The sequence below is a fragment of the Convolutriloba macropyga genome, chromosome 10 (genome assembly GCF_964194025.1).
Source record: "Convolutriloba macropyga chromosome 10, txConMacr16.3, whole genome shotgun sequence".
NCBI classification, from domain to species: domain Eukaryota; kingdom Metazoa; phylum Xenacoelomorpha; order Acoela; family Convolutidae; genus Convolutriloba; species Convolutriloba macropyga.
The window spans coordinates 39,846,076-39,871,651 of record NC_134477.1 but is presented as its reverse complement, the minus strand read 5'-3'; the positions used below and the strand labels follow the sequence as shown (position 1 = coordinate 39,871,651).

General features: G+C 37.1%; 2 protein-coding genes across 2 annotated transcripts in view; one reads left to right on the top strand and one right to left on the bottom strand.

Annotated features, from left to right (window-relative positions):
• The window catches only part of LOC142348021 (dual E2 ubiquitin-conjugating enzyme/E3 ubiquitin-protein ligase BIRC6-like), a 245,200-nt gene that overhangs the window by 28,458 nt on the left and 191,166 nt on the right, over nucleotides 1-25,576 (top strand). The window contains exons 8-12 of the mRNA XM_075399188.1: nucleotides 14,346-14,523; nucleotides 14,883-15,040; nucleotides 15,578-15,708; nucleotides 18,896-19,156; nucleotides 19,482-20,013. Of these exons, the coding sequence (XP_075255303.1) occupies nucleotides 14,346-14,523; nucleotides 14,883-15,040; nucleotides 15,578-15,708; nucleotides 18,896-19,156; nucleotides 19,482-20,013 (1,260 nt within the window). The remainder of the gene's footprint in view (nucleotides 1-14,345; nucleotides 14,524-14,882; nucleotides 15,041-15,577; nucleotides 15,709-18,895; nucleotides 19,157-19,481; nucleotides 20,014-25,576) is intronic.
• The window catches only part of LOC142348129 (GPN-loop GTPase 1-like), a 393,281-nt gene that overhangs the window by 340,303 nt on the left and 27,402 nt on the right, over nucleotides 1-25,576 (bottom strand). The window lies entirely within an intron of this gene.

Here is a 25,576-nt window from a genome sequence, read left to right as displayed (position 1 = left end):
TTCAATTTATATCTGAAGGTTTCAGCTACTTTGACACATGTTGTTTTCAAAAATTATCATTGTCTGATAGTTTTTTGTCGTGCTGTAGAATATTCTTTTTACTGACTTGTTTATTTGCTTCTCTTAAGAGGCGTTATGGACGCTTTTTTAATAGTTTCATTGGATATCTACTGGATACTGGAAGGTTTTTACTACTTTGTCACAACTACTGTTCCAGAAGTATGTTTTATTTTCAGTCTGAGCCGGTTTTTTTGGTTTTTTGCCTTGTCAATTAGTCTCATTCATGACAGGTCCAACTGGATCTCTTTTGAGGCCCAATTAAATATATTAAATGGCTTCAATTCATATCTAACCTTTTCAACAACTTTCACAGCGATGAAAAAATATCGTTGAATTTTGTGTTTCCGTTTTCTTACTATTTTTGTTGTGCTGTCTATTGACAGATCTTCGGCACTTTTAATGAAGCGTAATAGAGTCTGTTAATAATTTCAATTTATATCAAAATGTTTTGTTTTGCCATAATGGTTTTGAGCTTTGCTTTATAGTTTTTGTTGTCCGTTAACTTAGGTTTCGTTAACATAAGGTCTACCTGCTCTCCAGTGAAGCACATTTGATTGTGGATAAAGTTTTTTCATTTGAGAGGTTGATAGTTTGTTATTTTGAGACTTCTTTTCAAAAGAAAACAGTGATCTCTCGTTTTTAATTCGTTCTTTTTCCACTTAGTGCCAGTAATCGCAAGTGTAAAAGACTGTGATTAACAGAAAGTAAAAAATCTACTACTTGTGATATGCAAATTAGCAGTTTTTTGTTTTGTCCGTGCTTGTTAATCGAATTTGTTACTAGTCTGTTAGTTTATCTATTGACAGATCTCATTGTTTTGTCTAGTTGAGACAACATTGAATAATCTTCTTATCGGTTTCAGTTTGTAGCTGATTTTGTGTTCGTTTTGGAACTACTGGTGAGTTTTAATTGTCATCTGTACTTGTTGTAAGTTTTGTTACTTTTTTCCTGGGCTATAAATTTGAAATTTTGTGTATGCTTTGTAATACGATGTTGTTTTGCAGTCTAATGACCAGAAAACCTTTTAAGAGGAACAGAAGTCCTCAAAATAAGTAATAAGGTTTTCTTATCTTTAGACCGCAAAAAAATGCTTATAACAAAGAATATACATAATTTCAAATGAATATCCAGGGACTAATTTAACAAAACTAGCAAAAAGTACAGACAACAATAATAAATGTTTCAGAAGTCTAGCCTTATGTTTACAAGTAGTTTCCAAACAAAAATAAGCTACAAATTAGAAACAATAAGATTTTTCAATTTTGTCTCAACCAGCCGAAACAAGGGGGTTTTTTCGATAGCGACACCAGGAGACTAGAAGACAATTCGATTAACAAGCACGGACAAAACAAACTGCTAATTTTTGAACACAAACGGTTTGATTACAAAAAGGTGGAAGTCTAACTAACTGATACCAGCATAAAAACATTAAGGATTTTTCTTTTTTTGTTGGCGCCAATTTTCAGCTGCAAAAGTCAGTCAGCAATAAATAACTTTTTAAACCGAAAATCTTAGAATTTGTCATAATTTAATGGTCAAAGATGAAAATTTAAAGTTGGGACCGAAACTTTGTACACACGTTCCCCGATTTTGAAGTGAAAACCTGAGAAGCCGAGGACAGCACATGGTTTGGGTGACCTCTAAGCTATTCATGGACCCAACGAACATTATTGCATCAGACCCACAAGTGTGGCTATTAGCACTTATATAGTGGAAAATTGGCATTTTTTTTGATAATTTGTCAGTTATTGTTTAGTTTCTTAAAATGTTTGTTTTGTGATACTTTAGGTTATCATTAAAGGTCAAATAACGTACATTTGAGTCATTTAGAGCTGCGTAATAACCATCCGTGCTTATGTCAACAAAAGTAAATATTGCAGCAGTTTGACATTTACTATGTAAACAATGACTTAACTTGACTTAACACCATACTTGGATAACCAATCAGAAACGAGAAGCAACGATGTTATCAATGATGTTTGTTGGATTGTTAACTTTAACCCAATTGTTTGAATAGTTGAACCACATTGTATTCAGAACCATTAGAAACTGTACTGTAACCAAGAGCATTTGGCACTCTGATTGGGCTGAAATTTGATTCTTTAACAACTTTAGTCTTTTTGCTGAGTTTTGCCAGATCTTAAGATCTTGCGTGTTTAAAGTTAGTTGAGCTCACTTGACGAGAAGTTAAAGACATTACTAACACCGACTGAAGCCTTACAAACTTTATTAAAGCAACAAATTTAAAGTTACTGTCTTTTATTACCTCCGAGGGACTAATTGTTCCGACGAGATTTTTGGTCAATCGAACACTGTGAAGAAACAGGCCGATTCGAACAACACGAACGTTAACGAATTCTTGATTCAAGTAGGTGGACCAGAACGAAATCCTTACGAAGGCTGGAAAGAGCCCCAAAATTTATTGGAAAACGACTGACTACAAGATGTCAGGCCAACTCAAGAGACTAGAAAAAGAGCAGGCTGAATTGCTCAACTTATTTGACGGACACTTGCTGATGTGAAAAGTCACTTGGCTCAGAACAAAACAGTAACTGCAGTAAGAACAAATGTTTCTTAGAGACATACGATGATCTCAAGAAAAACAGACAACAGCAGAGGCAACTCTTGAAGCCAATGTACTTGGAGAATTTCGGTGCCGGCACCAAACGAAAATTGGGCGAAAAGAAGAAGACACTCAAATGGTTGGTTGAACATATACCAAAACTTAGAGAAATTGAAGAATATTGCAGTTGCGTCCTCAACCAACAAAGAGAGATCTTGCGACTCTACAAATTGTCAGAAAAATGTGAATCGTTTTTATGGCAAGGCAGCGAATTTGGAAGAGGAATTGGGATAAAAAATTGAGACGACTTCCACAATCAAGGCATGTCAAAAGGGTACTATCAAACTGCAGAGAGTGGAAACCAAACATCATGAGTGTCATCCACATCGGCTATTGACAAAGACCCAAACGAGACTGTAATTGATACAGGTAATGGAGAGATAGAAAACGCCAAACAGAATGTCGAGGTCAGGCATTCTGCTACACACGGAAGCAGAAAAGAGCCTAGTTTTGCCAACTCGCGGTCATCGAGGTGACATATAGACGAAATTGAGCTCGAAACAGAGCTAAGAAAGAAACAGAGCAACGACTGCGAGAGTGGCAGTTGGAGTAAGAGCAGGAGCGTGAGAAAATACAACTACGTCGGCAACAACAAGAACAGGAATTACATCTACATTTACAGCAACAAGAAGACGAACTGCGTCTTCGGCAGCATCAGCGAGCCCTTGAAAATGAAAGGAAGAAATTTGAAAGGAAGAGCAAAGGCGCATGGTAATCGAACTGACGAAAGGGAGTTCAAGAGCATCTGGTTCTCAGGCAGACGACATGGAAAGTGTTGGATTATAACGCAAGCTAAAAAGAACTACTGGCTGGGCATTTTCAGTGACCCGCCATTCTAGTCCTAGCCGATCTTTGTCTCCAAATGTTGATCGTCCCTCCTAAAAATGTCACACATGACAGAGGAGACAAACGCTTCAGCGCCTATCCGAGAACTACCTCGTTGTTCCAACCGGGTGCAGGACTTTCCTTAACGCAGCTTCAAGATTCGAGTTTTCTCAAAAAAATCAGAAATCTCTACGTCAATTAGGTTGACACAACCACAAATGCAGTTACCCATGACGACTTTCCAGCAGCAAGGTACGTCAGCGTTCCAAAACAGGCAGAGAAGCCAAGGTCCCAAGCACAACTCTTGCAACAGATCGATGAAGAGCCAAAACCATACAACAGTGAGCCAAACTACCCCACAAGTATTTTACCGACCGATTTATGATCAGAGAGGGTTACCAAAACTCAGGCTAGCGGAGTTCTCAGTAGACCCCTTGGAGTGGTCCGTGCGGGTTGAACTTTGCGATGTCATTGTACATCAAAAGCTACAGTGATACTGAGAAGATGCAGTATCTCAAATTTAGTCTCACTGGTCAGTCGAAGGCTGCAATTTCTGGCTTGGGTTTCAGCTCACAGGCATATTATCAAGCCTGAGACATTCTCTGCAAAAAGTTTGGCGAACCGAAAGTAATAGTCGAATCTCATTTCAAGAAGATATACACACATTCTCCAGTTAGACACGATGACTCCAGTAGCATTGTTCGCTTTTCAAGCGTAGTCACAAACACCGTTAACGATTTGACTAGACTTGGATATCAGCCTGACGTGGATTCGGAGGGAGGTCTGAGTTCAGCAACCAAAAAACTTTCGCCTCAGCTTAACAAGCAGTGGCTACGACAACTACAGGATCATCGACTACTGGCAGCAAACTTGATTTTATTCAATGACTGGTTAGAATCAGCAGCTTTCATACATAAAGACTTGTTAGTCCGGACAAACTCCAAATTTCGAAGTCGCGAAAAACGATTGCTTTTGCGTCCAACGCTGACGATTCTACAAAACCAAAGAATTCAGAGTGTCCATTCAAAGATGGGCAGCACTTCATCTGGAGTTGCAAGAAATTTTAATCAATGAAGTTAATTGAACGACGAGAACATGTTCAGTTCGATCTGTTTCAATTGCTGGAGACCTCGTCATCGGTCAATGGATTGCAAAAGCTGAACTTGTAGTGTGCCGAATTGTGGAAGACGACACAAGAAACTTTTGCACAGTGACTTCTGAGCGAAGGAGGCTACAACAGGTGCCTCAGATGCTACGACAACAGTAGCAACAATGATCACACAAGGAGACAAGCCTCAATGGTATTTCCACATCATCCTGTCATCAACCCTCATAAAGCCGAAAAATTCAGAAGAGTGCAATGCAACAGCAAAGTAACAAGGTGTAGCCCCTAAGGACAAACTTCTATCTGGAGCAGACCTTTTGCTGAGGCTGATCAGAATTATTTTTCGCTTCCGAAAACACCAAATGGCGCTTTCAACCGATATATAAGTCATGTTTTTTCAAGTTGCTGTCCCAAGCGATGATAGCCGGTGCCTACAATTTCTCTGGCGAGAAGACCCAGAGCAGAGGGTAGAAGTCTACGAGTATACACGACGCGTTTTTGGGGCCAAGAGCTTGACGACTTGCTCGAATTACGCTTTGCATCAAGTGGCGAAAGACGAGGAAAGTCTTGTCGAAGCTGTCCAGCGAAACTACTACATAGACGACTTCCACAAGTCAGTCAGAACGCCCCATGAAGCAGTCGAAATCTACCAAAAAGTTCGAATCCTCCTGAGCAAAAGTGGATTGAATTTTACGAAATGGATAATGAGTGACGATGAATTGAAGTCACAGATCCCAGAAGCAGACAAATCTAAACGACAATCATGATCAGTATTTGGACTGATCTGGAATGTTAAAATGGACAGTCTCATTGTCTGTCGCGGAACTGAACGAGAATTTCCAGCAAAAATAACTCGAGAATTGTCCTATCGCTTGTCTCAGCAGTGTTCGACCCAATTGGGATATGTTCACCCTTAACGATAAAGATGCGGTTTATACTCAAAGGAACTTAGGCAGCAATGGGACAAGCATTGTCAGCCGAAAACTCGAAACTATTCATTGATTGGTGCTCTGAATTGAGAGAAATTAAGACGATGTCGATAAATTAACTTTACTTCGAAAAGGGATGTAAAAATTTGAGACTTCACAGACGCGTCAGAAGAAACGATGTGCATCGTGGCATATCTGCTAGACAAATCAACGTTAAATCTTATCTACCTGATAGGAAGACACACGGCGATTCGGAAGTTAGAGCTTCAAGTGGCAGTCTTTGGCGTTCATCTCTGAAGGCAGATATGAGAGACCATCATGTGAAATTTGACAAAATCTGTCATTGGACAGATTCATCTACGGTATTACTGTGGCTACAGTCGGCTCACAAGAAACAACAAGTGTTTGTTGGCAACAGGGCAAAAGAAATACTGAAAAATCTTCCATGGATCAATGGAGACATTGAAAACAGATATAGGCACCAGAGAAATGTCAATCGAAGGCCTCAAGGAAACAGGGTGGCTCCAGACAGATGAAGAAAAGTGGCCAAAGCCGTGGTGCCAAGGGAACGAAGTTGAAGCTCAGCAAGCTACCAGCAATGTAGCCACAGAAACTAAACTAGACCAACTATTCGACTGGAGACGATACAGTAGTTTCAAGTCAATTGCTTACTGCATGATGTTCAGATTAAAGCAGAAAGGACCTTTCAAAGCAGACGAGTTCCACCACGCAGAACAGTTTTTGTTTCGATTTGTTGAAAACGAAAGCTTCCCGAATTTTTCGAAGTCCATAACAAATAGTAAAGAAATCTCAAAAACATTGATTATTGCCAAATTGTCACCCCTCATAGAAGAAGATGGAACAATTCGAGTGAAACGTCGACTGAAACATTCAAATCTCTATTAAAACGCAAAGTATCCAATATTTTTGACAGCAAAACATCCATTTGTACAACTTTGTTGGAGAGAGCGCATCGAGGCACAGAATACGTGAGAAATATCCTCCAACAAGAGTACTGTATCATTGGATTAAAAATTGCGTTAAGGAAAATCAAGTCGAGATTATCAAATACAGACACTGGAACGCCAACCCAATCCATCCACCGATGCCGGACCTACCCTGAGAACGATACGATGAACATGTTTTCCCATTCAACCATACCGGAGTCGACTACTTCGAGCCCTTCGAAGTCAAGTTCATACGACGTACCTTGAAGAGATGGTGTTGTCTCTTCACTATCCTAACAACCAGAGCAATACATTGAAGTGACATAGTCAATAGACACCGAGCCATGTCTAGCTGCAGTGACGAGAATCCTTGCAAGACTACCGAACACCATCATCAGTGAAAATGGAACGAACTTCGTTGGAGCAGCGAACGAGCTGAAAGCATTCATGAAGTAGTAGAACAAAGCTAAAATTGAGAGTGAATTAGCTCAGAAAAAGATCGTTTGGAAATTCAATCCAATTGGATCTCCACACTTTGGTGGAATCTGGGAGAGACTGGTTCAAATTTGCAAGAAAGTCATGATTGCAATCTAGGACAACCGAAGCCTCAATGACGAGGTACTCAGTACCACAATGCGTCTAGAGCAAACTCAACGGAAGACCCCTGACAGCAGTAAGTGACGACCCTGAAGACTTGACACTTACACTTGACTGGCACTTACATCAAATCACTTTTTGCTAGGACGAGAGAACGCCAGTGCTCCATTCGTGCCCTCCAGTGAACGCTACCTTGACCTGAAGAAATTTTTCAAAACGGCTCAAGCATATGCCGACAAGATCTGGAAAAGATGGACTCGGGAATATCTTCCGCAATGGAACAAGATATCGAAGTGGTCAAAAGAACATGTGCGAAACCTGAAAGAAGGTGAATTTTTTTGGCTGGTATATGACTCCGTGAAGCACTGTGATTGCAAGCTGGGACGAATCCTTGAGATCTTCACTGGCAACGACAGTGTTTTGCGATCAGCGAGAATGAAAATGGCACATGGAGAGCTGAACCGGCCAGTCGTGAAGTTACCGCCAGTATTCTATGATGGTGTTTCCGAGGTCGAAAACAGGGCTGGCGATGTTGGCGCCAGTTCAAGTCAGCTGCAAAAACCATCAGACAGCAAGAAGTAACCTTTGAAACCGAAAAAACTTTGAATTTGTCAAAACTCAAAAATGGTCAAAAATGAAAATTTTTACAAGTTGCGTCTGAAAATTTGTACACCCCCCATTTTTGGAACGGAAAACATGAGGAACCCGAGGTCATAGCGCACGGTTAGGGTGACCTCTAAGCTATTCATGGACACAACAAAAATTATTGCATGAGACCCACAAGTGTGGCTATTAGCACTTATATATTTGAAAATTTGCATTTTTGATATTTTATCATTTAATTTTTAGTTTGGAATTTAAAATGGACAGTCTCATTGCCTGTCGCGGAACTGAACGAGAATTTCCAGCAAAAATAACTCGAGAATTTTCCTATCGCTTGTCTCAGCAGTGTTCGACCCAATTGGGATATGTTCACCCTTAACGATAAAGATGCGGTTTATACTCAAAAGCACTTAGGCAGCAATGGGACAAGCATTTTCAGCCGAAAACTTCGAAACTATTCATTGATTGGTGCTCTGAATTGAGAGAAATAAAGACGATGTCGATAAATTAACTTTACTTCGAAAAGGGATGTAAAAATTTTAGACTTCACAGACGCGTCAGAAGAAACGATGTGCATCGTGGCGTATCTGCTAGACAAATCAACGTTAAAACTTATCTACCTGATAGGAAAATGCCGTGTAGCACCTATCAGACACACGGCGATCCGGAAGTTAGAGCTTCAAGCGGCAGTCTACGGCGTTCATCTCTGAAGGCAGATATGAGAGACCATCATGTGAAATATGACAAAATCTGTCATTGGACAGATTCATCTACGGTATTACTGTGGCGACAGTCGGCTCACAAGAAACAACAAGTGTTTGTTGCCAACAGGGCAAAAGAAATACTGAAAAATCTTCCATGGATCAATGGAGACATTGAAAACCCAGCAGATGTAGGCATCAGAGAAATGTCCATCGAAGGCCTCAAGGAAACGGTGGCTCCAGACAGATGAAGAAAAGTGGCCAAAGCCGTGGTGCCAAGGGAACGAAGTTGAAGCTCTGCAAGCTACCAGTAATGTAGCCACAGAAACTAAACTAGACCAACTATTCGACTGGAGACGATACAGTAGTTTCAAGTCAATTGCTTACTGCATGATGTTCAGATTAAAGCAGAAAGGACCTTTCAAAGCAGACGAGTTCCACCACGCAGAACAGTTTTTGTTTCGATTTGTTGAAAACGAAAGCTTCCCGAATTTTTCGAAGTCCATAACAAATAGTAAAGAAATCTCAAAAACATTGATTATTGCCAAATTGTCACCCCTCATAGAAGAAGATGGAACAATTCGAGTGAAACGTCGACTGAAACATTCAAATCTCTATTAAAACGCAAAGTATCCAATATTTTTGACAGCAAAACATCCATTTGTACAACTTTGTTGGAGAGAGCGCATCGAGGCACAGAATACGTGAGAAATATCCTCCAACAAGAGTACTGTATCATTGGATTAAAAATTGCGTTAAGGAAAATCAAGTCGAGATTATCAAATACAGACACTGGAACGCCAACCCAATCCATCCACCGATGCCGGACCTACCCTGAGAACGATACGATGAACATGTTTTCCCATTCACCCATACCGGAGTCGACTACTTCGAGCCCTTCGAAGTCAAGTTCATACGACGTACCTTGAAGAGATGGTGTTGTCTCTTCACTATCCTAACAACCAGAGCAATACATTGAAGTGACATAGTCAATAGACACCGAGCCATGTCTAGCTGCAGTGACGAGAATCCTTGCAAGACTACCGAACACCATCATTAGTGAAAATGGAACGAACTTCGTTGGAGCAGCGAACGAGCTGAAAGCATTCATGAAAAAGTAGAACAAAGCTAAAATTGAGAGTGAATTAGCTCAGAAAAAGATCGTTTGGAAATTCAATCCAATTGGATCTCCACACTTTGGTGGAATCTGGGAGAGACTGGTTCAAATTTGCAAGAAAGTCATGATTGCAATCTTGGACAACCGAAGCCTCAATGACGAGGTACTCAGTACCACAATGCGTCTAGAGCAAACTCTCAACGGAAGACCCCTGACAGCAGTAAGTAACGACCCTGAAGACTTGACACTTACACTTGACTGGCACTTACATCAAATCACTTTTTGCTAGGACGAGAGAACGCCAGTGCTCCATTCGTGCCCTCCAGTGAACGCTACCTTGACCTGAAGAAATTTTTCAAAACGGCTCAAGCATATGCCGACAAGATCTGGAAAAGATGGACTCGGGAATATCTTCCGCAATGGAACAAGATATCGAAGTGGTCAAAAGAACATGTGCGAAACCTGAAAGAAGGTGAATTTTTTTGGCTGGTATATGACTCCGTGAAACACTGTGATTGCAAGCTGGGACGAATCCTTGAGATCTTCACTGGCAACGACAGTGTTTTGCGATCAGCGAGAATCAAAATGGCACATGGAGAGCTGAACCGGCCAGTCGTGAAGTTACCGCCAGTATTCTATGACGGTGTTTCCGAGGTCGAAAACAGGGCTGGCGATGTTGGCGCCACTTCAAGTCAGCTGCAAAAACCATCAGACAGCAAGAAGTAACCTTTGAAACCGAAAAAACTTTGAATTTGTCAAAACTCAAAAATGGTCAAAAATGAAAATTTTTACAAGTTGCGTCTGAAAATTTGTACACCCCCCCATTTTTGGAACGGAAAACATGAGGAACCCGAGGTCATAGCGCATGGTTAGGGTGACCTCTAAGCTATTCATGGACACAACGAAAATTATTGCATGAGACCCACAAGTGTGGCTATTAGCATTTATATATTTGAAAATTTGCATTTTTTGATATTTTATCATTTATTATTTAGTTTCCTAAAATGTTGGTTTTGTGATACTTTAGGTTATCATTAAAGGTCAAATACCGTACATTTGAGGTATTAGGAGCTGCGTAATAACCATCCGTGCTTATGTCAACAAAAGTAAATATTGCAGTAATTTGACATTTACTATGTAAACAATGACTTAACTTGACTTAACACCATACTTGGATAACCAATCAGAAACGAGAAGCAACGATGTTATCAATGATGTTTGTTGGATTGTTAACTTTACCCCAATTTTTTGTATAGTGAAACCACATTGTATTCAGAACCATTAGAAACTGTTATCAAAAGCCGTTGACTCTCAGATGGAACTAAAATGTGATTCTTTAACAACTTTAAGTCTTTTTGCAACGTTCTGCTAGATCTTAAGATCATGCGAGTTTTAATTTAGTTGAGCTTACTTGTAGAGAAAATAGCGACATTACTAACACTGGCTGACGCCTTACAAACTTGAGCATGAGATTGAACATAGTTTATCCCTAAGGATTTTCTTATCTTCAATCGACAAAATTAAAGTTACAGTCGTTTAATACGTCCGAGCGACTAATTGTTCGGACAAGATTATTAGTAAATCGAACCATGTGAAGGACCAGGCTGGCGTCAAGATCGAGATTCAGGCCGTGATATATCGGTTCCGCTGAGATTCTTGAGTAGCCGCAACAGTTATTCACAAAGTCTATCACACCTGCGATTACTGGCACTAAGTAGCAAAAAGAACAAATGCAAAATGAAAGAGATCACTGCTATCAGAGAGTTTGGTGTGATTCGAATGTCTCCTCATTTGATGGCCTTTCATTTTGTCTCTTTATTGTTTTCTACACAGTTTTTGTTATGTAAACGTTTACTTCACATCTTGTTAGTGGTTTCAGTGACTTTATCAATAGTTTTCTTAGTGAGCGCTTTCAATTTTTTTATATTTTCGAGTTTGTGTGTGTAATTGCCATATTGACGATTGAGGGGTGCTGAGGGCCAGTTTTTGGGGGTCAATTTAAAGAAAAAGTTTGAATTAAAAACAAATAAGAACTTTTTGAAAAAATTTAAGAAAGAGCATACAATTTTTTATTTAGAAAACAATAGTTTGCTGTTTGTACAGAAAGCGTTACAGGTAGTGAGGCCTAAAGATAGAGTAATTGGGGCTTGTCAGCTGTAGAATGTTTCAAATGCCAATTTCAAAAAAAATGGCTGTTCATCTTTTTTAAAACTTTATGTTTCATTGTAAAACAAGTTCCTTCGCGAACAACACTTGCAGCTCTTAACTGTTAGTACCTGACGGAATTTTAATGTACAAAAACAATGCAAAGCTGCATGAAAAAGGGTGCGTCAAATATTTAGCTTTGAAAGAAGGTAAACAATATTTGGCCTTTCTTTTCTCCTAAATAATTTGTCAAATTTGTTCAGTGCTCAATTTCACCTGTTTTTTGAGTGAACTGGTAACATCAAATAGCATGAATGTTTTTTTTGCTCTCAAACAATGTATGTAGCAATTATATTAGTCCTATCGGTCTTTTTTACGCAGTTTTTCGGCTGATCGATTTTTCGTCTGACGCTTTTGACTTTTCGTCCTCAAAAACGGGATAAACAGGAAGGGCCCGTAGGCATTAAGTGCTCCTAGAGCCTTTCAGTTCTGTTTCAGCTCAAACTGTTTTGGAGACTTATACTTATGGTGTAAAGCGTGTTTCTTAGAGGTTGAAAACACTCCCACTGTTGACCCCTCGACTATTGCCCTCACCACCCCACCGCGCTATCCCCCCCCCCCCCCCCCCCCCCCGTAGCTACGTTCGAACAAACCATCGCTGAAAACACTCAATTTTATACTAATTTTCACAATTTTCAAGCTTTTCGAAAATTTTGTCATTTCTTTTAGTTCTTTCAACCCTAGGTGTCAAGGAACCTCCTCTAGGTTTTGATAGTAATTTACTGCATTGTTTCTAGTGGTAGTGGAATGGTTTCAACATTTTAACATCACGAATTTTAAAGACTTTTTTGACAAAACGTGCAAATTGTTTTTGACGTTTTTAATTATTCACGTATTTCCAGACTTGGACCAGAAAACGTCCTTAAGGTTTTGATAATAAGTTGCTGAAAAAATTTTATTTGCCATGGAACAGCTTTCAATTTTTTTGACAAATTTTAGCGATTTTTTTTATTAAAACTTGCATTTTTTCAAGTTTTTGGAAAATTTGTCGGATTTTTAGGTTTCCTCAGCCTCAAGAGCCAAGGAATCTCCTCTAGGGTTGGGCAATAGATTACTGTATAGTTTCTAATTGTAATGGAATTTTTTTCAAGATTTCAACTCCACGAATTTTAGCATTTTTTTCAAAACTAGCAAATTTTTTGACATTTATTGTCATTCCGTTTTTTCGGCCTAACAGAAAATCCGTTAGGGTTTTATAATAAATTACTGGAAAATTTTTTTTGGCCGTGGATTGTTTTTCCAACTTTATTATCACAAATTTAAGCAGTTTTTTATACAAATTGCATTTTTTTTCAAGTTTTTAAATTTTTTTGTCATTTTATAGGTTTCTCCCTTCTCAAGAGCCACATAACCTCTTCTAGGGTTTGATTATAGACTACTGCATAGCTTCTTGATGTAATGGATTGTTCTTCAAGATTTGAATATCAGCAATTTTAAAAAATATTTGCAAGTTTTTTGAATCTTTTTGAATTTATCATTTTTTTCCGGCACCAGGGTCCTAGGGACCTCATCCGAGGTTTGATGATAAGCTATCGCATACTTTTTAGGATTAATGGAGTGGTGATCAATATTTTAATGACTCCGGCTTTTGATTTAATGACATTTTTTGATAAAATTTAATTTTTTTCAGTTTTTCGGAAAATTATCATGTTCCAAGTTTATGGATCGTTGAGCCATTGAAACTATTTAAAGCTTGAAATAGGGATACTTGGTAGTCTATTATGACAATAAAATTGTTCTGAAGATATTAATATTACGAGTTTTTAGCAAGATTTTGTTTTGCAATTGTTTTTATTTAAAATTGTTGAAAATTTTTGTCTTTTTCTGAGTTTAACGATTATTACTGGCCAACGAAGCTTTTCAAGTCTTGCAGATGGGTTACCTGACATAACTCCACAGACAAAAAATAGTTTTGAACATTTTTACTGCAAAATCTGGAATGCTTTCGTTAAAATTTTGCAATAATTTGCAAATTTTTAAAATATCAGTTTTTTATTTGATTTATTTCCTAACAAGACTAGAAAACAAAGTTGCAGAGTCAACTCAAGCTAAAGCTAGGTTATCTAAACCGTGGCTAGCTACTGACGAAGCCAACTGCTCGCGGGTCGTTTTTCGCCCGACGTTAGTCGGTTATTTTTTAAATTGACATCAGTGACATATTCTAAACAATATTTTCTCATCTTCAAATCTAGCCATGAAAAGAACATTTTTCGAGCATAATTGATTGAAGCTTGTTGTCTTAGAGTTTATGGGCCTCAAATCTGTAGTTGATGACTAAAGAAAACTTAAAAATTTGAAAGTGGATGGTTTTTCCTACACGGTTATTCAGTTCCTCAAAATATTTTTATTTTAGTAAAATGATTACCAAGATTTCGTCTGTCGATGATGCATAATCTGTTCATTGTCAAGCAGCAATTATGAAATGAGAAAAAATTAATTGAAGTTATGCAGATACTTATTGGAGGGTATGTGTTATATAAATAAACAGCTTTTGTGCTTATAAAATTTAACTTAAGATTGGTCGGAACTGCGGCTGCACACACCCTTTTCATGTTAAGCGTATGTATATTTGCTTTTAATTGTTGGAATGGATGTAAAAGCCGATGCATGAGTGAGTAGTTATACGTTATTAGGTACTTGAAGATAACAGTGAGTGGCAAGTACGGCCCAGTTGGTTCAGCGACCTCTTCAGCTGCCGTTCTGGGCTCGGGCGCACCGGGAGGGGGTCAGAACAAAGTTTTGCTTCCCATCAACACTTTTTACGGACATAGTTTGGACACGGAGTATGAGTTGATACCCAAAGAGAACAAGGTATTCGAATTTAAACTTTGAATGAAAATTTTGACGAAAAATAAAAATGAAATTGAACAATAATTGGAATTTGGTTAGTGAACTCAGATATTCTCCTCTAAATATACTTTGGTTTAAAAAATGCTTTTTAGAGCAGGCTTAAGAAGTTCTGAAGATTGGAATATTTTTTCATTGGCTTTGGCTGTATAAATGCTAGCGAGAAATCTGCATTTTCCTACAAGAATTTGCCTGGATAACATTTCTTTCTGCAAGCTACTTTTGTTCAAGAGATTTAGTTCAAAAAATGTTGTTATTGGACTGTGAGAAATAACTGAATTATTTCAGTTATTACAGAATCTAGTAGACCTGATTGCTTTCAGGTGCGCAGTGTGCAGGAGTTACAGGAGAGACACCTGAAGACATTGGCGATTGTTTATGACGACCTGCTCTGCAGATACAGTCTGGCTTCTAACCATTTGAAGTCCCTCATTGCCCCTCACGCAGCCTCTATCTCCAGCAACAGCCAACACGACAAAAGGTTACAGTGACATTTAAGAAACAGCAATTTTACAAAGAGGTTCTGAAATGTGTCGCGTTGAATAGCGGAGTATGTCTCTATTTATACGTTTCAGCTCTACAATTAAATTCAAATATCCAGGCTCTATATTTCTGCCAAAAAACTAGTTCAGATAATAGTTTCAGGCTCTGTATTTGAGGCAAAAATTAGTTCCGAAATATTTTTGTTGCATGTGGATGATCTATAAAAGTCGGTTCAATTTTGTTTAACGAGGAATGAGAGACCTAGAATTCTTTATTCCAATTAACTTTAAGGTCAAATTCTATTACTGTCATATTAGGGAAGCCGTAGCCACATTACCGTCAAATAAATTGAAATTTTAGTTCATTTGAAGTGTTTGTGTCATTTCCGGCCGATGCTATTTTGCAGAAATTGATTGAATTTTGTTATTGAAAAGTTGATTGAACTTAGCATAGAAAACGGGGGTTTGCAGATAACTATGAATGATTAATAGCCGCTGTCAGCCTCTCAAACGGCTATTATTATTGTTTGATTCAGGTACGTTTCGGAAGTGTGTTCCAACTGTCGGGTATTGCAGAGACAACTGAATGTGGTCACCCGAGTGATTGAACGAGTGAAGAACTACTACAGCAGTGTCAATGAAAAACAAACATCCGCTCCATCATCAGGTCTATCATCGTGCTCTGCAGTCAAGAGTGGGATCTTTTCCGCTTGTGCCCCCCCCCCCATAGTTGGTGCATATTGTTTACACCCTCCAGACGCACGGGCAATTTTTTTTTACATAATGAATTACTATGTAATGGCACGTGCTCTGTAACTGGGGGCGCATAACGTTAACTGGGGGGTGTGAAAAATTATTACTCAAAATGTTTTCTTCAAGCTCTTATTTTTAATAGCCGCACAGTGATAGCTGGGGCTATTATTGGCCTTCTCTTGGTTTTTTACAATTCAAAGAATTTGAATTGTATTGGGGCGCTGTCTTTTTTTACGACCGGAAGAGGAGTATTGGTTTTCTCAAGGTTTTTTAAACCGGAAGTGCTATTCGTTCAGACGCTGTTTTGACCTAAACGCGAAAGTGAGAAAAATTGCCGTGTGAACTAATTTTTTCTGAGCGAGAGAAGTTTTATGATCATGCGCTGCGTTTCGTGGATGACTTTTTGACTTTCAAAAGTAGTTTTTGACTGAATGGCACATGTAGATAACCGTTTTTTCGTCTAAGTGTCCCAGTTTTTTGCATGTAATATGATTTTTATAGCTGCGAAGCTGTAAGCTGAGCGTAGCTATATTGCGGTGCTCTTGGTTTTTTTGTTTCGTCGTCTTACGCTCTTTTTTCGTTTTACATTTGTTCACACAGCAAAGCTGAAAAAGTCAAATTTTCTGAATTACTTCTTCCCCTCACTAACGGCATTTGCGCGCGTGACGTCATTTCTCACTCGCTTTAGCGAAAGTTTTTAGGTTATTTGCGTGATTAGATTTTGATCATACTTGACTTACCTCACTCAGTAAAATGACTTATGCACTTTAAAACTTTGGTTTAATTTGAATTTGTGTAAGGTCAAAGGAACTCATATGTGCAGTAAAGGTCCCTAATAAAAGGCTTCTGTGGAATGAATTTTAACAAGCGTTATTAATTTATCGCTGAATGTTTTTTAGCCTAGTTTTTTGAGCGGCGCCGATTTTTTTTTCAATTTAGATCTCTATCTGTTTCTATCTCTATTATATGGCACGCAGGTCTATTCTTTCGCAGCTATTCCGGCAATCTGTCGGCTATGTTTGTAGAAATCATTTTTTATTAGATGCTATACTGAAATGTAAACCTCGGAGATTGATACCACAGTGTTTTTCAGAGCCTGAAATTGCGTCTCAAGTTCAAAATTGGCACATATTTCTTGATTCTTTAGTTATTTTTTGGCTTTTTTCTATTAATTTCTTAAGTTTTGGATCTTTCAGCGGTCTTTTGTCAAAAATCAGTTAATATGGCAACTTCCCTTTGATAATTCATATACCCGATAAACTCAACGCCTCTTTCTACCTCGATATAATTTTGTTTTAAAAAATTGTACATATGCTAATCCGATTTTGGTAGTTTTTTTCCAATTTTTCTCAGTTTTTGTCTGTATTCTGGTTTCAATTATTAGAAAATTTTTTTTGCAAAATGAGAGACTTGAATTTCGTTTCAATATAAATTCAATCATTTTTTAGCGTTAACCTTTTGAAAAACAGTTAAAATTTGTTTTTTTTTCCTGTTCGGGAGGATGGATCTTTGTCTCGGATGTCTTTTCTATGTCTCGAATGCTGAACAATGAAGTAGTTTCGTTTTTCTTTTTTTCAAATTGAATTTTTACTTTCAAAAATCAAGCATTAGTCTTCATTAGGGTGTTCCTAAGATTTTTTCCATATTCTTCATGTTCTAGTTCGTATCATTCTAGCTTTGTCCTGGCACCTAAATTTATACTGGTTATATTGATTTATTCATTTGTTAAAAAATTGAATGATTTCTGCGTTCTCTTAGACTTTTGTCAGTTCTTTGGTTTGCAATTGATTTCATTCAATAAAAGGCAGTACAGAGAGTTTGCTAGAAAGCCTTTTCCAATATCTCGGTTTATTATTATATTGTAATTTTCTTCAGGCCTTGAATTTGTTTTTAAACGATTTTTTGCCTTTGAATATTATTCTGTTGCTTATCTCTTTTCCATCATTATTTTAGTTTTTGAATTAGTATGAAATCATATTGTCTATCATATATACAACAAGGAAGAAGTATATGTTGTTTTTGTTTTAATTGCTGTGATTAGAAACCTAATTGTAGTGGTTTTCAGATTCTTCCATTTGAGCATTCTTTTTTGAAAAATTTTACTTTGTTTCTAAGTTAGGATCACTAATTATTTGAGGGCAATTGATAGCTCTGTCACTTTTTCAGGCTATCAGTGTTCTGATCAGCCTAATTATTTTAACGTTACCAAACGTTTTCAATATAATATTTTGCTTCATTTTGTAATCCAAATTTCACCAATTTTTAGATCAGAACTGGGGAGGTAATAAGCAAATGGTAGAATACAAAAGGTAATGGCTTCAGCTGCAACTATGGTTTTTGAAATTTTGACGCTTCGAGTCATTTCCGGAATTCTTCCGGCCATGTTTTAATATCTGTTCACACATTTTCATGATTTTTGAAGTCAAATTTGAGTATTGATTTTGGTCACGTCGAAACAGGAAGTGGAGCGAAAAATCGATTGAAGTTTTTCCATTCTAATTTTAAAATAGAGTGAGAAAACGGTGTTTGAGCAAAAATTCGTTTTCTTGCTAGTGGTTTTTTGTTCACATGCGGGGGTAATTTCACTTTGATTTTGACTTTTTTCACAGCCACTTTTTGTTCATTCGTTCATGCAATTTCATCTGAAGTGCGTGCGTGACGTCATTTTTCGCTCTCAGTGGAGCGAGTTTTTTTGTTCATTTGCGTGATCAAATTTTTGGTCACACTTGACTTACCTCTCAAAAATGACTTCCTCACTTTCAAATTGACTACTTTATTTCAAAGAGATAAATGGATGTGTGTCTCTGTTAATGAAGTTTATTAGAGAGCAGCTTATAGAGGCAGCAATTATTTATACAGATTTTAAATCAAAATATAACATATCAGCCTTCAAACAAAAGACGATTTTTTTTGGTCTGTCTTTTTAACTGTTTTTTTTGAGACTGCAGACATTGCGGCTATTTTCTGGCAATCTGCCAGCTATGTTTGTAAATCGCCAAAGTAACGCCATTTTCCGCCATATTTTAACCAGAAGTGTTGAATGCTTGAAAAAATTAAATCTAGGGTAATTTTATTAAAATGCCTAATGAAAAATTTTTCAGGTTCAGGCGGGTCTTCAAATTCACCCTCAGGATCCCTACTTGATGAGAATATGGACAAGCAAACAACACCGCTCTCATCTGCCTCAACCACTCACATCTCACATTCAACAAGATTCACCCTTCTCTCTATGTTGGAGTTAGCCCAGGCAGCTCACAGAGAGATCATAATTAGAGGCACCAATTCCGTCGAGGAACTTCAGATGCTGTGTCCAATTACAGAGGAACAATGCGATAACTTCATGAATCAGCTGTGCATTAAAGGCAAAAAAGTTTTGATACCGGCTTGCGATAATCGGTAGTAGCTTATGAACAAGATATTTTTTTGTTTTGATTCGAATGCTTCTGATAGGTGTTCGCAAATTTTGGTTGGAGCAAAGTATCTTAGAATTGCGAATATTAACGCCAATATTGTACGGATAGGTGGATTCCATATTATATTTGCACGATTAAACTCCCTGACTTAAAATTCAGGGGTCACCTTCAAAGGGTTTTTGCTTATTGTTGTTTAGAGAGAGAACAAAACCATATTTTGGAGTTGAAAGCTGCATTTTTTTTGTGAAAATAACGGTATCAAAACTACTTGCAGGAGTACCCAACAATGGCATTCTGGCTCTCACATTACTGCATCGCGTATGTCACGCTCAGATTTGGTGGCCAAGATTTGTCTCCTCATCTTTCGTCAAATTCTTTTCGGAATCTACAAACTCAGATTTACAATTGCATGTTGTCAAAATTTATATCACTCTTTTGCATTTAGCTAAACAGGACAAAATGATCGACGATGTTATTTTGAGTTTCGTAACGTTGCTGTTGAATGGAGTTGAAAATGAGCATTCACAATTACGTAATCCCATAGTACCGCCTGTCGGTATTACGTCACAAGATTCAAATGCAGAGCCGATGGAAACTTCCTTTGAAAATAATAATCCAGGAGCTAATTCAACGACGTCACCAGGCAGCTTTGCTGCACCAAAGTGCAACTGGTCGCAGTTATCTGCAATTTTGATGATCATCTCTCAAGGAATGAGCGAGAAACAACACGTAGACGGAGTTTCATACAAGTGGGATTTCTTTCCCAATATTCTCAACGCAGACTTCTTAAAATCGGGCATGACTAGGTTAGCATTTAAAAGCATATTGTTAGACTATTAATGATTTTATTAATAGCCGTCCGCATCTTCTCAGCCGGCTATTATAGAGGTCCTATTTTCTTACAATTTAAATTACTTGAATTGTATTGTGCAGCTGTTGAATTGTATTGTTGAAAGATCTGTTCCTTTGGTCACGACGAAATAGGAGGTGCAGCGAAAAAAGCGAGTGGTTTTGCAGCGTGAAATTTTTTCTCCCCATTTTTAAAGTAGACTGATAAAACCGTGATTGAACCAAAATTCACTTTCTCGCTTGTGTTTTTTTGTTCATATCTGACAATTTAACTGTGATTTTCTGTTTTCTTTTTTCTATCGGTTTTTTTGCTAAATGGTTTTTCCAATCCATGCATGGTCCAGTATAGGTTTAATTTTTGTTTAATCAATGAAAATTCTTTGAATTTTTTCATAATTGCTCTCAAACAAAGTTTGTAGCAATTATATTAGTCATGTTGGTCCTTTTTATGCGATTTTTCACTTAACCGATTTTTTGTCTGACCCATTTGACTTTTCGTCCTTAAAAATGGGATAAATAGGTAGCGCCCAGCAGGCATTAAGTTTATAGAGGCCCTTAGCCGCGTTAAGCAGTCCTTCAAGTGCTCAGTGTGCTGAATCTACCGGGAAGGAGGCTATAGTTTAAGGTTAGAATGTATTTTTTTAAGAGTTTTTAAGCCCAAAACGTTGCAATTTTTCGTGTTTCGAATTTTTTAATAGCCGCCCTCATCTTCTCAGCCGGCTATTATAGCGCTCCTATTTTTTTTTTACTTCGTCGAATAAAAAAATGTTTCGCTTTACCTCATTTTGCCGCTTTTTCAACATTTTGCGTGATATCTTTTTGACTTCTCTAGGCTAGTTTCTCTCTTCTCTCATTCTGCTAAAAGTGATTTTGACAGCAGTTGCTCAGCAAAGCAATTCAAAATGAACAGAGTCAGTAAAAAAATTGAAGTCAGTAGTAGAAACGGGATAAACCCATAAAGCCCAATTTTAGATGCCCGCTATTTGAACGTCGTTCCTATAGGTCTTAGTCACCATCTCTATTGCTTATTGGTATTGATAGTAGCCCCTGTAGCCGCTCTCTAAGAAACAAAAGTACGTTATGTTCAACTACGAAATGCCATCAAAATAAATCGGACTTAAAAAATGTTTTTGTACAAAAATCTTTTTTTTTCAATATCTTCTATTCTTTCAATCCCAATCATGCTTATTGGAATCAACGGCGGCTTTTTTCTGGCAATCTGCCGGGTATGTTTAATGGACAAGTCTTAAGTTAAGGCTGGTTTAAGTTTATAAAGGTCTTTTGCGAGACATCATTACTTTTTGTGACAATTTTAAGAGCTATATGTTTTGGTAATCAAAACAAAAACAAGCAATGTACTCCCGGAACTCATTCCATTAATTTCGAGAAATAATACGAAATGTTTACAATTTTATGTCATTTATTGAAACCGGACCAGAAATTTTTCAGTTAAATCCAATAACAAATTTTTTAATCCTGAACCCATTTTTTTACTTTGTCAACCCAGCTCAGCATATCAAGCTGTTTAAACTTCAACAATTGGTAATTAATAGCCGCCCTCATCTTCTCAGCCGGCTATTATAGCGCTCCTACTTTTTACAATTCAAAGAATTTGAATTGTATTGGGGAGCTGTCTTTTTTTTTAAGATCTGTTCACACATTTTCATGATTTTTGAAGTCAAATTGGAGTAGTGATTTTGGTCACGCCGAAACAGGAAGTGAAGCGAAAAAGCGATTGGTTTTGCGGCGTGAAATGTTTTCGCTCGAAATTTAAAGTAGAGTGAGAAAACGGTGTTTGAACAAAAATTGGCTTTCTCGCTAGTGGTTTTTTGTTCACATGCGGCAATTTGACTTTGATTTTTACTGTTTTTTCGTTTTTTTGGATCGGATTTTTTTCTAAATGGTTTTACCAATCCATTCATAGTCCGTTCTAGGTCTAGTTTTCTGTTTAGTCAATGAAAATTCTTTGAATTGTACGTCAGGACTTGTCCTGCTTTGTTTTTTTACTTCGTCGAATAAAAAAATGTTTCGCTTTACCATTTTGTCGCTTTTTCGACATTTTGCGTGGAATCTTTTTGACTTCTCTAGGCTAGTTTCTCTCTTCTCTCATTCTACTAAAAGTGAATTTGAATATCAGTTGCTAAGCAAAGCAATTCAAAATGAACAGAGTCGGTATAAAAAATTGAAGTCAGAAATAGAAACGGGATAAACCCATAAAGCCCAATTTTAGATGCCCGCTATTTGAACTTCGTTCCTATAAGTCTTAGTTACCATCTCTAATGCTTATTGGTATTGATAGTAGCCCCTGTAGCTTCTCTCTAAGAAACAGAAGTACGTTATGTTCAACTACGAAATGCCATCAAAATAAATCGGACTTGAAAAATGTTTTTGTACAAAAATCTTTCATTTGCAATATCTTCTATTCTTTCAATCCCAATCATGCTTATTGGAATCAAGGGCGGCTATTTTCCGGCAATCTACCGGGTATGTTTTTTTCATTTGGAGCTGGGAAGCTTGTAATTTAAATGACACAAAAAGAATAGATCGTACACTTCGAAATTGTTAAATTTACTTCTTTTCAAGCTTCTTGAAAATTCTTTCAGCCCTAGTTGTCAGAAAAAATTCCTCTGAGATTTGATAATACATTACTGCATAGTTTCTAGTGGTAATGGAAAGGCTTTCAACATTTTAACATCAAGAATTTTAGCGTTTACGAAATTTACAATTTTTTCCAATTTGTTTTGAATTTTATTTTCATTATTTCAGTTTTTCCACACCCACCTGCCGGAAAATCTCCTTAGAGGTTTGATGATAAGTTACTGAAAGATTTTTCTTGGCCATGTAATTGTTTTGAACTTTTTAATATCACAAAGTTTACCAATTTTTTTTTAATAAACTTGCATCTTTTTTCAAGTTTGAAAATTTTTGGTCATTTTTAGGTTCATCCAGAGTCAAAAGCCAAGGAATCTCCTCCAGATTAATAGGTTACTGTTTAGGCTCTAGTTGTAATCTAATGTTTTTACTGATTTTAACATCAGGAATTTTAGCATTTTTTCGACGAAAACTTGGAATTTTTTCTTTTTTTTTTAATTATTTTAAGTTTGTTCATTTGTCGTTTTTTAAGTTTCTTCATTCTCATTTGAACCTCTCTTTGGGTTGAATAGTAGTTTCTAGATAAAATTGAGTGACTTTAAGGATTTCAATATCACCAATTTAAGCAAATTTTTGAAAAACTATTTGCAAGTTTTTTGAGCTTTTTTGTTCTGGCCCCAGGGGCCCTGGGACCTCCTTCGAGGTTTGATAATAAGCTGCTGCATAGTTTCTAGAGTTCATGGAATGGCGATCAATTTCTGACTGACTCCAGCTTTAGCTTTTTTTTGATAAAATTTTATTATTTTTTTAATTTTTCGGAAAATTATTATGTTCCAAGTTTATGGATCTTTATGAGCCATTGACGACTATTTAAAGCTTGAAATAGGGATACTGGATAGTCTATTGAGGCAATAAATTTGTTCCGAAGATATTAATATCACGAATTTTTGCGAGATTTTTTTTTAAAGTTTGCAATGATTTTCAAAATTTTAGAATAGTTTTTTCATTTTCTGAGTTTAACGATCAGTACTGGCCAACGAAGCTTCTTATGTCTTCCAGATGGGCTATTTGACAGCACTGCAAAAATGGCCCGGACTGTTCACTGAGAAATGTGAAAAGTTGTCGTTTGAATTTTGGCTATTCAGTTTTTTTTTTTCTATATTTAATTACTAACAAGGCTAGAAATATAGACTTTGCAGAGTTGAATCTCATCTTGTAAATTATTCGTAGCTCTCTCTCTCTATCTCTTTCTCTGTCGGTTGTGGTTTCTTCTCTTCTCTTTGTTGTTCAGGTTTTATCTCTGGTAAACTCTGTCTCACTCTCTCTCTCTCTCTAACTTTTTGTTGATGCCTCACTAAAGCTGCTGTTATGTGGCGTGATATCATCTATTACCCGCACCTCACGCCCCTTCAATTAAGCTTAAGCTAGCCTCGCTAAGCCGTGGCTAGCTACTGACGAAGCCAACTCGCGTCGTTTGGGAGCAATTCGCTCCGACGTTAGTCGGTTGTTAAACCCGTTTTGATTTCGTATTGCGTTTTTTACATAAGTCACGACTTCCACGTTTGATTTCCAACTTACTTCGCTCACTGTTTCTTCTGATTGGTTTTTGAATCCGTTCATTGAATCAATTAAGCAATATAGTGAGTACGATCGAAGTAAAAACAGCAAATTCAAAAACGGTATAAAACGATAATGCCCTTCATTTAATCATGATGGATTAGGTTGTCAGAGTTCGTTAGACGGATGGCTAGCTGGCATTTTTAGTAAGATTAATAGCCTTTAGTTTAGCAGCTGAATTTAGGGCAGTTGTGTAATCATATAACTGAATCTGCGCAACAAATTAGAGCACTTTTGACAACTAGGAATTAGGGCTGTGAATTTGAAACTTTTTTCCTTTTCTCTTTCAAGCTTCCGGTGTACCAGTTTCTGTTACCCTTTGAACTTTCTCACTTGAAAAAGGGCGTCTGGTTTCACTCGATGAAATTTTATTTGTTACTCGATTCACTAGTGAATAGCAAAAAGTCATCTAAGTCGAGCCCCAAACACTTTTGTTATCAAATTAAAGCTTTGCGTCTAGTATTTCTCTGCGAAGAGAAATTTCAACTATTTTGTTTTGTCAATTTTTTTGTATCATTTTACACAAATTACGGCCGTTTCCGTGGCATCCTAGACCAACGATTACGTCACCTTCCTCAAGTTACGTCTCTAGCGAGAACCATTACGCTACCTACCTAAACGCGTCGAATTTCAAAAACTCAGAATAAAGGTTTAGAAATAACCTGGCCCAGAGCCAATATGACTGAAAATTGACCCAAAGTAATGGTTGTGCATTAATTACGTCGTTTCGCAACCTCGAGATGAAAAAGTACTCAGATACAAGATTTTCTCCAGTTTGATCATAATTTCTTCAATACCGATTTCGTATTTTGTTCAATTTTATTAATAGCCGCCCTCATCTTCTCAGCCGGCTATTATAGCGCTCCTATTTTTTACAATTCAAAGTGTGGGTAAGAATCATTTTTTTTGAGCAATATGACATAAAATTGGCGAAAATTGGAACTGTTTTTCTTAATTTTTTGCAGTTTTTCGTTTTTTTTTCTTCTGTTTCTTTGCCTATTATGACTTGCCTATTGTTTTGCGAGCATCTGGATACCCTGTTGGCTAAAGGGAATTTTGCTTTGGATATATATGTTTTCGAAATATTAAAAAAATTTAGTAACTTTTTCCAGTTTTTCAGTGAAAGTTGTTTTTAAGAGCTATTTTTTTTTATAATTTTAGCCTAAAGTATTTTTTCAAAATTCACATAAGGGGTTTTTGTAAGTACTAGTTGTTTTGATGAAGTTATTTTGGCAGAGATAGTTTTTTTCGGGATCTTAATTTATAACAAAATTTGATCAGATTTTTTATCATATTTTAACAGATTTGATT